At 37.4% G+C, this 12807-nt stretch overlaps 2 protein-coding genes across 2 annotated transcripts; one reads left to right on the forward strand and one right to left on the reverse strand.

Annotated features, from left to right (window-relative positions):
• Window positions 1–167: 167 nt before the first annotated feature.
• LOC133882652 (uncharacterized) lies at window positions 168–8363 on the reverse strand. Its single transcript, XM_062321859.1, has 8 exons — window positions 8048–8363; window positions 7530–7832; window positions 3693–3985; window positions 2880–3008; window positions 2347–2469; window positions 1348–1455; window positions 758–936; window positions 168–582 (listed from the first exon to the last, which is right to left on the reverse strand). Exons 1-8 carry the CDS (start codon window positions 8205–8207, stop codon window positions 462–464), a joined length of 1416 nt encoding a protein of 471 aa, XP_062177843.1. The 5' UTR covers window positions 8208–8363; the 3' UTR covers window positions 168–461.
• Window positions 8364–11787: 3424 nt separating this feature from the next.
• On the forward strand, window positions 11788–12807 carry LOC133882378 (uncharacterized). The gene is made up of 2 exons (XM_062321530.1): window positions 11788–12123; window positions 12294–12807. Exons 1-2 carry the CDS (start codon window positions 11868–11870, stop codon window positions 12557–12559), a joined length of 522 nt encoding a protein of 173 aa, XP_062177514.1. The 5' UTR covers window positions 11788–11867; the 3' UTR covers window positions 12560–12807.

The raw sequence follows: 12807 nt of genomic DNA on the forward strand, positions 1-12807 counted from the left end.
GTGGAAAAGTGTGTAGCATTACTCTTTCCATTAGCTCTGATGGGAAAGAGTTGCTTTCCTCTTTATGACTTCAAGCTTAATACTCAGCTTAACAGTTTTTGCAGCCTGGTAATTTCCATGGGCAAATGCATTTTGTTCTACACATTGGGCATGTTGGAAGAACATACTAACATGAAAACCACATCCTTTGAAGACAGATATCAGTTTAATACACCAAAATTAGAAAAATATAGCAGGAAACCGGGAAAAAAATAAGTCCCATTTATCCATGAGACCTCTGTCATACAAAATATAGTAGAAACTAGAAAGCTTGTAACATTAAAGGTCATTAGGATACATCATGACAGCCGCTCAAAAAAATAAAAATAAAAATAAAAAACCCAACTAAAAGAGGGCCAACAAAATTGTTGGGCACATAATAATATGGCTTTAGAAGGAACAATGTAGTTTTAAAGCAAGGGTTACAAGTAGTCATCAAGCCCCAGATCCCTCAGTGCATCACTTGCAGCTTCCTTACAGCTGTCATGGCTTTGCTTGGCTTTCCTTATATATTTTTCAACACCATTACTAAGGAGAAGAGTTCTGTCCAATGAAAAAGTTTGTTCCAAAGATTATGGTTTCGTTAAGGTCGAAATCTACTAGTTCTAGTAGTATGCTACATCAAGACCATTGAAAGAAATGGAAAAAAGAAAAAGAAAAAAGTGCCTCATAATAACAAGCTAAAAGTATGGTATACCATATAATTCGGGATACTTACCTGTTCTCTGGGTTCCTAACTACAAGATTCCGGATCATGAGGCAGGAATTTTTTTGCATTTGTTGTGCTGCAGGGAACTTCTCCATAGCTTGAATAGCAAGGTCCCCTGCCCCAGCTTCAATGGCATGAGCTGCATTTTCTGGTGATCTCAAGGAGAGTACAGAAATAGTAGACATTACCTGTACCATAATGAAAATTATTAGCTAATAACACAATATCTGTAAATGCAGTATACAACAAATGTGAATAGGAAATTACCAGACCAGATACCACAGTTAATAGGAAATTATCATGAGTGATGTCCACAAGCAACCAATCATGAATAATTTCGGGTACAACTTTTGGCAAATAAATAACATTCTTTGAACTATGCAATGACGAGTAAGTTGGTTGCTTGAAGAATAACAGGCGTAACATGCACTAGAAAAGATGGGATGCAACTAACACAGTTGGCTTTTAGGAAGGAAAAACCAATATCTCCAACCAGACCGGATTAAATGAACTGAAAGATTCACTTCAGTTAGGACAATAAGTTGATTACAGGTGTTATAATTATGCTGCCATTTGGAGAAGACTTGCAGGTTCCTTACCTCTTGCAAGATAGAAGCGTCATCAGAAAATCTGGCAGAGAGTTTGATTAGCCTATCCATACCTCCCTTCTCAACAATGGTGGTCTTGTTTGCGTCACTTCCTGCCAACTAATCAAAATAAAACACATAAGAGGTGCTTAAATGCATTAACAAGCAGCGATATGCTAGCAATAGTTACAGCAATACATATTTTAAACCACTGATACAGGATAGAAAATGATTTTCCTTTCGGTGTTGAGTAGAGACTGGGGCCTATGGGTCACACAGAGGAAATCGTCCACCATGCAAGAGCCTTCATCAATTCACTTAACAGAAACCTTCAAATTAATAATTCAAATTTACATCGCTATGGAGCGCAGAATATCTACTGAAAGTATGCTTCATTTAGAATGCCCAAAAAAGTGGGATGAATGAATTCAAAAATGTATTTTGAGTACAACAATATCCAAAACTAAAATTTCTTTCTCTCTTTTGGCATCCCAAAGAAATTCCTACCCTACATGAATCAAGAACTGATTCTTATGCACAGTAACAAGCAATGCAATGGATAAATCAATAAGATACATACTTCAGTGTATTAGAGGCCCATGCAGGATAATTACATTCTGTTCATCGTATTAAGCCCAGGCAATAGAATCACATTCTCTACAATTACATAGTTTCCCGGAAAGTTTCTTTGAAGCTCCAAACAGTCACCGGAAAGTTTCTTTGAAGCTATGGCAGTCACCTAGGAGTAAGGTAAAAGTCCAATACACAATCTTATTAATGTTTAACATCCAAGTTACCCACTTTAAACTTTTCTCTTACCTACATTACTTGGGTATGTTTGCAAGTATATGGTGCAAACATAATCTCATGCGGTAGAACTGCGAAGGATGCAAAAGTTGAAACCAGAAACGTTCCACCAAAATTTTTGTGCCATTACAATTTAGTTTTGACAATGTGCTTGCAATAAAGAAAGAAGATTTTAAATCTCTTAGAATAATGATCCAATCGTACCTTGGATAACAAAGAACAAGAAGCTCTAGCAACAATCTTGTTGCCTTGTTCACCACTGTCATCAATACATCGGAGAACTGCATCAATACCACCATTTTCGGCAATGGATTTACATATTTCATCCTGCACTAAGAAAAATCTTAAGAGTAAATGATAAACCCAATAAGCTGATACTATCTAGTACAAATATTTAGGTTCTTATAAGTACTAGTTAGTTCCTGACAAAGATTTTAAAAAATAACAAATAAAAAATAGAACTTCGCATAATGAACTGCTGGTATCAATTTCATATTTGCAACTAAAAAATCTTGTACACTATTAGTGATTCAAAGCCATAAGAAATCCATGACAAAGTAACATTTTTTGGCTGTTTATAGGCAGATACAACTCCTGCACCCGCATGGGAATTAAATACATAACATCACCCTCCACCAACTGTTTTTGAGGAGATCATGAGCTATTTGATTGAAATACCATTGGCTAAAGCAACATCAAGTTAACTTTGGCATGTTGTCCAATTTGGATAAACTTACATTGACAGCAATGGCCTTTAAAGCAATGCTTGCTGAAACTAGACCAGGTGAGCTAATCCCTGCATGTAGTGAGTCCACTAGAGCTCTTGCAACTCCAATTTTTGCAAAATTTCGTGCATAACCATAAACCTGGCATTTGCATAAATCACAATTTTGCTTTAAGGAACACTTAGCACTTTGCTTATTAAATGAGACCAATTGAATGCAAAAGCAAGTATAACCAAAAGATCAAGCTTTCTTAGTCTAGTAGCTGGGACTCCAAAGAACAACACCCGGCTTCAAAGTCTAACCTCACACAAGTTTTACAGACGACAGGAAAAGCAAATTTATGTACACCTTTAAATGTGTTACCAATCAATTTGTTAACGGTCAGCTTTGATGACCCATGGCATTAACTCACTCCATTGGTTATGTTAAATCATCATCTTGAATACGGCCAATTCTAGAGCTAAGCCAATGACCAAAACTTATACTAAAAACTTGAAGTGGGGGATTACATAAATAAGAAAAATGATCCCATGCCATAATTTATCAATGAATCCAATTTATCTTTATTATTATCCTAGTTATTGTTGTTGTTACTGCTATGATGATGTTCACTTCACTATCACTATCACTATCACTATCACCATTATTATTATTATTATTAATTATCATCCAAAGGCCCGCATAACATAACAAACTTCCAACTAAATTTTGACAGAACCATTTTGTTTAAACTAGCACTAACAGCTCTCCATCTACATGTTTAATTTTCAGGAGTCATTGCATTGCACAACAGTTAGATATGCTTTTTATGAGTATTTTACTTACTTGAGAAGCAACAACACGATTATCATCTGGTGTCAACAGAATACGTATGGTATCATACAAGCTATGAATGCTGCCTTTACTCAGCCCACTTGGATCACTCAGTATTCGCATGATAAGCTCGTCAATTTTCAACTCCATAAATGACTCTTTGAGGACCTCATTACCAGTTGAGGCTGCTGCAACAACGGTGAAACCATTATTTAGGATGTCTAAATTTTGACTGTAATCATTCAGTATGCCCACCACAGTCCTTGGTCCACCACTAGTGCGAAATGTTTCTGTACTCTGAAGATCTGCAAATGATACACACATAGGAAAGCCATTTAGCAAAATACATTATCTTCTCATTCAGACATAAGACACATAAGACAGAAAAGCTAATCTCACTTCTAAACATAATCAGTATGGCATTGATGCTTGACGCACTGGCTTATGCAAATTCAAATAACCATGTAAAGCTTTGTCTAGTAAAAATGTTTTTTTTGTAAGTAACCAAAAAATATCATTAAAAGCGTAAAGACGCCCCTAAGTACACAAGAAATATACAAGAGTTTCACGCCTAACTAGATGGAGTAAAAAGAATAAAGAAATCACTATAACTAATCGACAAATGAGAAACATAAGCAGAAGTCCAACGATACAAAGTTTTGAAGAACAAGGACGTGATCTCCTCCAGAGTCCTCTCTCGGTCCTCAAAAATTTTTGTCATTCATTTCCCTCCATAAACACCATAAAAGGCATGTAGGCACCATCTTCTACACAACTGCACTTTGTGTACTGCCAGTAGTCAAACAACAAGCATACAGGTCGACCACACGTCTAGGCATAATCCAAGACAACCCAAACCAACCGAAAAAACACTCCAAATGTCGTAAGCCATGTCACAGTGAAGAAGAAGATAGTTCACGGACTCCCCGTTCTTCTTGTACATGCAACATCTGTTCACCACAATGACATGTCGCTTCTTGAGGTTATCCATAGCAAGTATTTTACCTAGAGCTGCCGAGCACACAAAAAAAGCCGCCCTCAAGGGGGCCTTAGTCCGTCAAACACTTTTCAAAGGGAAACAATTACCTTCACAAAAAATCAAGGAACAATACCAGGATCTAACCTCAAACAACATATTTTGGAGGGGACTCACCACAACTTATCTTCAATTCCTTGACTCACTCTAGCTATACACAACACTTTAAGGAAAGAGGCAAAAAAATCCACCTCCCAAGTCTGAGCCTATGTGTTAAAGCTTACGTTCCACTGATTGGAATCGCCCAAAAACTCTAAGTGATCAGAAACAGAGGCATCCTTTTTGTGAGCAATGCCAAATAAAATTGGAAAAACTTCCTTAAGGGCCATATCCCTACACCACTGATCATGCAAGAATCTAATCTTAGAGCCTTCTCCCACCTCAAATCTAGTGTGACCCGAGAAGTTCCCCCACTCTTGCTAATAAACTTCCATAATCCTACCCCAAAGGTACTAGAAGACTCAAGAGAACACCACCCACCCCACAAACTACCAAATTTAGCATCCACTGCCACTCTTCACCAAGCCTCTCACTGACTCACTCATACACATAGCACCAAAGGCATTAACCCAAGAGAGCTTGACCGAACAACTACAATTTCCGAAATTCCAAATCTCCTTTAGAGAGCGGCGAGCACACCTTAGACCAACTAACCAGGTGATATTTTAACTCTTCGCCTAGCCCACCCCATAAGAAATCACTTTGGATCTTCTCAATATGGTTTGCAACACTCGTCGGGATGGGAAAAAGGGACATGAAGTACGTAAGCAAATTGGAAAGAATGCTCTTATTAAGGGTAACCCTACCACCGTTGGACAAGTACATCATTTTCCAACTAGCCAACCGTCCCTCTATCTTTTCAATAACACCGTCCCAAACATGTTTAGCCTTGTAGGATGCCCCCAATGGTAGGCCGAGATACTTCACAGGCAAAGAGGAGAGCCCACAACCAAGAATACCAGCCAAACCTTCCACATGATCAACATTTCCCACAAGGATCAATTATGACTTAGCCAGGGTAATCTTCAAGCCGAATCAGCTTCAAATGATCTAGATTAGCACCGCAAAAGATCAAAGCATCATCAACAAACAAAAGGTGAGAGAGAACAGGCCCACCAACATTGCCCACAGAGAAGTCAGACAATAGCCCCCTACACACCGCAACATAAATCATTTCTACCCAAGGCCTCCATGACAAGGACAAACAAGAAAGGAGACAAAGAGTCCCCTTGTCTCAAGCCGCGAGAGCTATTAAAAAAGACCTGTTGGAGTACCGTTCACCAAGACCAAGAACCACACCGAAGAAATGCAATTAGCTATCCAAGAGCAACATTTCCCCCCAAAACTACAACTCGTTAGCATATACAACAAAAAATCCCAGTTTACATGGTCAAAGGCTTTTTCTAGATCCATTTTGCACATAACACCCGACTCACCGAACCTTAATATACTATCAAGGCATTCAATAGCAATATGAACAGGATGTAGGATTTGCCTACCTCTTACGCATTCTGTAACTTAGAGATAAATATTCTCCAACAGTATCTTAAGCCTGTTTGCTAGAATCTTTGCAATAATTTTTAAATACCCCCCACAAGACTAATCGGGTGAAAATCCTTGAGGTCAACAGCCCCCAGAAGCTATGGAATGAGGGTGAAAAGAAGTATTAAGGCTCCTCTCAAACTTGCTTCTATCATGGAAATCACAAAAAACTTTCATAATATCCTCTTTTACAACATCCCAGCAAGCTTGGAAGAATGCCATAGAGAAGCCGCCAAGGCCAGACGCCTTGTCATTATTCATAGCTTTCACTACCCCCTTCACCTCCTCTTCCTCAAAAACTCTCTCCAACCAACTAGCCTCAGCCTCTTCTCAATGTAATCAAAGGAAAGGTCATCCACCAACGGCCTCCAACTAAATTGTTTGGTGTATAACTTTTGATAAAAATAGACAATGTGCTCGTTGATCTCAGCCCGGTTGGTATAAATAGTATCGTTAATCAACAAGGAGTCAATGAAATTGTTCCTCCTGTTGGAATTGGCCATAGTGTGAAAAAAATTAGTTCACTTATCACCCTCCCTTAACCACAACACCCTCGATTTCTATCTCCAACTCACCTCCTCCATGAGAATAGATCTGTCTAGCTTGCTAACAATATCTGCTTTCTTCACTTTCTCCTTAGTGCCTAAGGCCCTTTCTTCGTCAAGGACATAAAAAATATTTAGCTCTTGTAGAAGGATCTTCTTCACATTCTCCTCAGGACCTAGTAAAACTTTCGAACTGAGAGTATTCAAATCCAAGCATGCCACAAGTTATAAAATTGATGTATCAAAAATCATAATCCCAATTCGTATAGATAATTTACAAGCTCTATACAATGAAGGAACCAAAAAATAAAACTCAAACAATTATTTCTGCATTCACTGGTATCCAAACTTCTTTTCTGTTTTGACATTTTTGCATTTTATCTTGCTTTTCCCTCTTCTTTTTCCCACTTATTACCCTAACTGTTGACTTTCCTTCTTAATTCTGAAAATCCAGCTCAATCACCAAAACAAAAATGTGGGTATCACACATTTCGAGATAATAAACAAAAAAAGAAGAATACCCACTAAAAATTACAACGTAACCATCTTATGCTCTTATCTGTACACACCAACTCCCCCAACATCTTTCCGACATCATCTTCAACAATGATAATCATTACAAACCAATCATCACAAAGCTTTTTTATATTACTTCCAATCTAAAACAACAAGAAATACAAGCTATAACGACCGAAGAAACAAAATGGATTAACTAAAACTGTATACCAAGAAGAAGTGAGGCCAATGTCTTCAAAGCCGAAACGAGAACCTGCTCGCACCCATTTCCAATCTTCGAGCAAATAGAACGAAGTAATTCCACTCCGCCATTCCTTGTCGCTATGGCCACATTCCCCGATCCTTGGACACCACACAGCTCCGTAAGCTTATCAAGCAATTCCACCATTTCATCCAAATATTTTTGGCTAATTCGATCGTTGAAATCAGAATCCAACTGCTTCAACCTATCCACACACTGCATCACAGGGTTTTCCTTCACACCACCCTCTCCTGGAACGCACGTGACGATCCCTGCAACACATATATAAAATTATGGGGAAAATTTAATTACTCGAGGCTCTGCTTGGCTGCCGAGAAAATGCGGGAGAAACGAAAAGAGATTATGATTTTTTGAAATTATTATCGACAGAGCTGCTTTCAGAGCAATAAAGAGAATGTCATTTCATTTTCTTTCTCGGGAGCCAAACGGAGCGTAGCGTGAAAATGGGGATTTTGAGAGATTGGACCGGAGAGATCGACGCCCTGGAGGGTTAGGGTTTGGATGGCGTCCTGGAGAGCCTCGGTGGGGTCCATCCCGAGATCGTCCATGTTTTCCTTCACCAGATCGTCGAATGCCTCCTGCGAGATCGTGCGCCCAGCCTTCGCCGTCGTCTTCGGTGGACCCATCTGCGCCACGATCCGTCCGATCGAACGGAGTTGGAGATGGCGATGGAGACCGAGAGAGTGATTAGAAGGTGTAACTACTCTTTTTCGATTTGAAATTTGGAACGGAAAAATGAGAAAGAAGCACAGAGAGAGAAAAACGACTTGCAGTACGAAGCATGTTTAGGAAATTTTCTAAAAATCAGTCTCTAAATGTAGGAATTGTTATTTAGAAAAAAAAAAAGAAAAAAGGAATTGTTGGAAAAATTTAAAATCAATCCGCGTAGTTGTCTTAATTTATTACTTGTTTTATACGTTATGAAAAATAATTTAGAGGTATTCAGAATAGGTTAAAATAACAATTTAAAGTTCGTTTGGGTTTGCAATTTCAAAAAGTGCGATTTAAAATAACAATTTTAAAATGTGCGATTTGAAAAAAGTGATTTTTAAAAACGCTGTTAAGCGTTTGACAAAATCGCAGTTTAGCCTTTAAAATTACGAATTTACCTTTAAAATTTTGCGTTTTAAAAAAAACACCATCTTATCTGCGATTTGAAAAAGCAAATTTTCTGCGTTTTCAAATCGTAATTTTTAAAAATACAGTTCCCAAACGATCTATGTTTTGCGATTTGGTTTAAAATCGTACTTATTGTCTACGAAATTGCAATCTCAAACACATCCTTAGTTCCTGTAATTAAATTTCGTCAAAACACTTGACAGATTCTTTGAGCATGTCACATCAACAACAATAGAATGAGGACATATGCCACTCCTAATAAAAAAATATATTCATATATTAAGCCTAAATATATTAGCATGTGAGAATGACATGTTATTTTAATAACATTAATAAAAAAAACACGTGTTTATCAATACTTAAAATATACACGTCACTTTTAGAGGCATGTTTGTAAGAGTTTCATACAAATCAGTTTGTAAGGAATTTCAATCCATAAGAAGAGTATGATTCTTTCCATTTCAAATGAAATGAGAGAATTTATGTTAAATTTTATAAGGGATAATTTCACAAAAGTATATCGAATTATACACCGTTTTAACAAAAGGATATCGAATTAGTAAACGTTTCAAGCTTGGATAGCCAAGTATTCAAACCTCTCACTTAAGATTATTCCGTCAGGATTCACTGTCAAATCCTGACGGAGCCCCCATCATATGTGACATACGTGACTTACTTAACCTAAACTACTCGTTATGCCCTTCTACTACTTGTCAACGTATCTGACACTGATTCTTCTTCGGACGAGAATTCACATGTCTTCATTGTGCTAATAGATCAGGCTCAATCTCATCTTCTGCCCCTTCTTCATTATGTCGTGCTCCTATAGAGTCGATCTCACCAATCTATCATGAGGAGTACGGGATACCCGTTGATAAAGTTCACTGAGCCTTACTTTTCCACAAAAGGCACCTTAAGAGAAGAAGTTTGCTCAAGGCTTATAAAGCCCACAACCCATGCATATCTTAGCAATGTGAGACTCTTAACACGTTTCCTCACGTATGACACCATTGTCCAAACACGTGTACAACACGATGGAATGCCAACATTATCCAAGACCCTGAAGCTCTGATATCATGGTAAAGTTTATTGAGTTTTATTTTTTTTTCTTTACAAAAGATATCTTAAAGAAAGAAGTTTTCTCAAAACTTATAAAGTCTACGCCCAAAACTACATTGACAATGTGAAACTCGTAACATCCCTTACAATCTGAACTCCAACACAGATGCGGCTTCCTGCTGGGCTGGAAAAATCGTGTCGCCTCCTTGACTTTGGACGTGCTGGCACTATTCTTCACTACCTCTTTCCTTTCAGAATCTCCGAAGAGGTTCACCAGGCTATTTACTGAAGAACCTGTCGAAGGCTTTTCTTTAACAGTTTGGTCTTGGTGTATGTAGTGGCACATTATATGAAATAACGTGTGATAACATATTTAGTGCATAGCAACGATTAATGTTAATTAGTAAATTACTATATTATTGTCTTACAATTAAAATGATGTGAGAGTAAAAATAAGTTTTTTATTATTATTTTTACAAGTGCCAATTTAAGGGTTAATTTTTATTATTACACCATAAAATAATATTACAGTTTTATAGCAATAGTTATTTCAAATGCGTTAAATAAGAAATAACAAAGAAAAAGAAAAGGATTTTAGTATATAGTGTGTAATGAAGCCATCATCATCACGTCATGTCAAGTATAGTTATCACCCATGTTTGTCAAACTAATTCAGTTAATTTTCCAATCAGCATTGAAATTGAATTGGTCAATTCCATATAGTGTAGATATATAGATAATGGACAATATAATGATTAATATAGATAGCAGTTTTGGCTGACCCCTTTTTTGGTTGAAAAAAGAGATCGATTTTCCTTCAATTTCACCAACCCATTATATTGCCGGCTTGCAGCTCCTTGGATATTTCGTAATACATTTTTTTTGAGATTTTTCTCTAGCTATAATTATTAGTAAAAGAAAACGAGGGATGGATTTTCGCAAATTACAACTTTTTTCTTTCTTTCTATCCATATTTCATAAATTTTGTAATAGAATTAATGCTTGTAAGATTTCATTTACACTCAAAGAAAATAGAAATTCCGAAAAAAAGAAAGAAGATGAGAGGTTGAGGGGAGCACCCCATGCCAACACCACATATTGATTGTGATTACCGTTTCAGTATTGTTGGATAAAGAAAATTTAAAAACCAAGAGAGGGTATGGCTCTCTTTGGTCTATATGTAATTCTGTCCTACTTGCATAGTCACCCCGATGTGTTTGGAGTGATTGTGCGGCCACCCCAATGGTGGCCAGGGTAGCCGCGCAGTTACCCTTGTGATGGTTTGAGTAACCGTGCGTTTGCCTTTAGCTTTTTTATTATGTGGCATGTACTCCATTAGGCATACGTTCTTTGACCGCCCATCCTATCTGAGTGGAGCCTACATAATCAAATCAGTTATCCAATAGACGGCTCTCCCTAATTGACGAAGTACTTGAAAATACTTCATAAAGAGAGGGAAAATGAATCACTCAGGAGGTACATCTATTCTAACCAAACAATCTTTTTCTCCAATTTTCCTCGAGCTCCATTCCTCCTCTAAAAGAATACTAACTTAAGCATCAAACTAACCTTCCCACTAGACTCTACCGGGATGCATGGTGCTTAACCTTCTTTCTCTTTGCAAGTTCTCTCAATTTAGAATTTGACGTGTGATCAAATGATTCTTCACAACCTAATATAATTAAACATAATTTTTTTTTTCTTTATGGCATAATTTAAATTTTAGAAAAAATTTCTTCAAAATGTACACGAAGTATATAAAAAAGTTTTTTATTTAAAAATAGTCCAAGATCCAGGAGGTAGTTGGAATAATTGAAAAACTCAATGAGATATTTGGCAGCAGCCCAAAATACAAAGAGCTACCTAAAGCAGAATCCAAGTGGAGGATACTCGTTGAAAACTTATGTCAATGAAGGAGATTTCACGTGGCAAATATATAAAAAAAGAGGGGGAATTTGGCCGTTTTCCACAGTACCCTTTCTCTCTTCTTTCTCTTCCTCCCCCCTCTTTAAATACCCCTTAACTCATCCTCTCAATGCCAACATCTGATTTTACAATCTTTTTCTCTATAATTTACCTCTTCCTTAAGTTGCTCTCCGACAGAAGATATGGGTGGTTTCACTTTTGCACAGGGCCTCCTCATCCTGATTGTAACTGCTTCCATGTTGGCAGTTAGTACGGCCAACAAGGGTTGGCAGTTTGGCTTTAACAACAATTGGCCTTACAAAGGTGGCCACCATCAACCAAAATATAGACAAGCCCCAAACAAGATCATCGTTGGCGGCTCGGAAGGCTGGCGCTTCAACTTCAGCTACACTAATTGGGCTCTCAAAAATGGCCCCATTTACATAAACGATACTTTGGGTGAGTTGACATTTCTTATATATGTTCGTCTTTGTGAGAGTCTAAAATATTATTACTCCTTATTATTGTGCATGAGAAATATATATAAGTTTGTATTTGATGACAATATCTATATATATATATATATATATATATATATATATATATATATATATATATGGTGGTTGCAGTTTTCAAGTATGCTCCACCAACAACAGACAATACCACGATTCCTCACAGCGTATACTTGCTACCCAACTTTCGGAGCTTCTTAACGTGCAACTTAACTGGAGCGCAGATGTTGGCCAACGTGACACAAGGCGGCGGGGATGGCTTCGAGTTCGTGCTCAAAGAGTGGAAGCCTCACTACTTTGCTTGCGGTCAACACGATGGGGTTCATTGCGACCTTGGAAAAATGAAGTTCTTTGTCATGCCAATGCTCCGTTGGTTTAGATAGATGATTAAATATTATTAGAGAAAGTGACGCCGGAAACTTACTATCACTTGCTCATCTTTTTTTCTTTCTTTAATCTTCTTATGTTTGTCTGGCATTAAATAAGAGCTAAGCTGTAATTTTTTTTTTTTAATTAAATCCTTATATTGGTTTGGATGTTATACGTACGGAGGTGTTCTAGTTCTGCATCCTTGTTGTTCCTTATTGTATTGTTTTGTTGGCTATGTGGACTGAGAGGAATGTTCAAGGTT

Source organism: Alnus glutinosa, chromosome 11 (genome assembly GCF_958979055.1).
Source record: "Alnus glutinosa chromosome 11, dhAlnGlut1.1, whole genome shotgun sequence".
Taxonomy (NCBI): Eukaryota; Viridiplantae; Streptophyta; class Magnoliopsida; order Fagales; family Betulaceae; genus Alnus; species Alnus glutinosa.

What these genes read in the sequence shown, in the direction of transcription:
- LOC133882378 (XM_062321530.1), top strand. Translation starts at nt 11,868, where the DNA reads ATGGGTGGTTTCACTTTTGCACAGGGCCTCCTCATCCTGATTGTAACT. An exon ending in TTACATAAACGATACTTTGG is followed by an intron (nt 12,124 to 12,293) that starts GTGAGTTGACAT and finishes TGGTGGTTGCAG; the next exon opens with TTTTCAAGTATGCTCCACCA.
- LOC133882652 (XM_062321859.1), bottom strand. Translation starts at nt 8,207, where the DNA reads ATGGGTCCACCGAAGACGACGGCGAAGGCTGGGCGCACGATCTCGCAG. An exon ending in TAAAGGCCATTGCTGTCAAT is followed by an intron (nt 2,470 to 2,879) that starts GTAAGTTTATCC and finishes TTCTTAGTGCAG; the next exon opens with GATGAAATATGTAAATCCAT. An exon ending in ACGCTTCTATCTTGCAAGAG is followed by an intron (nt 937 to 1,347) that starts GTAAGGAACCTG and finishes ATTATGGTACAG; the next exon opens with GTAATGTCTACTATTTCTGT.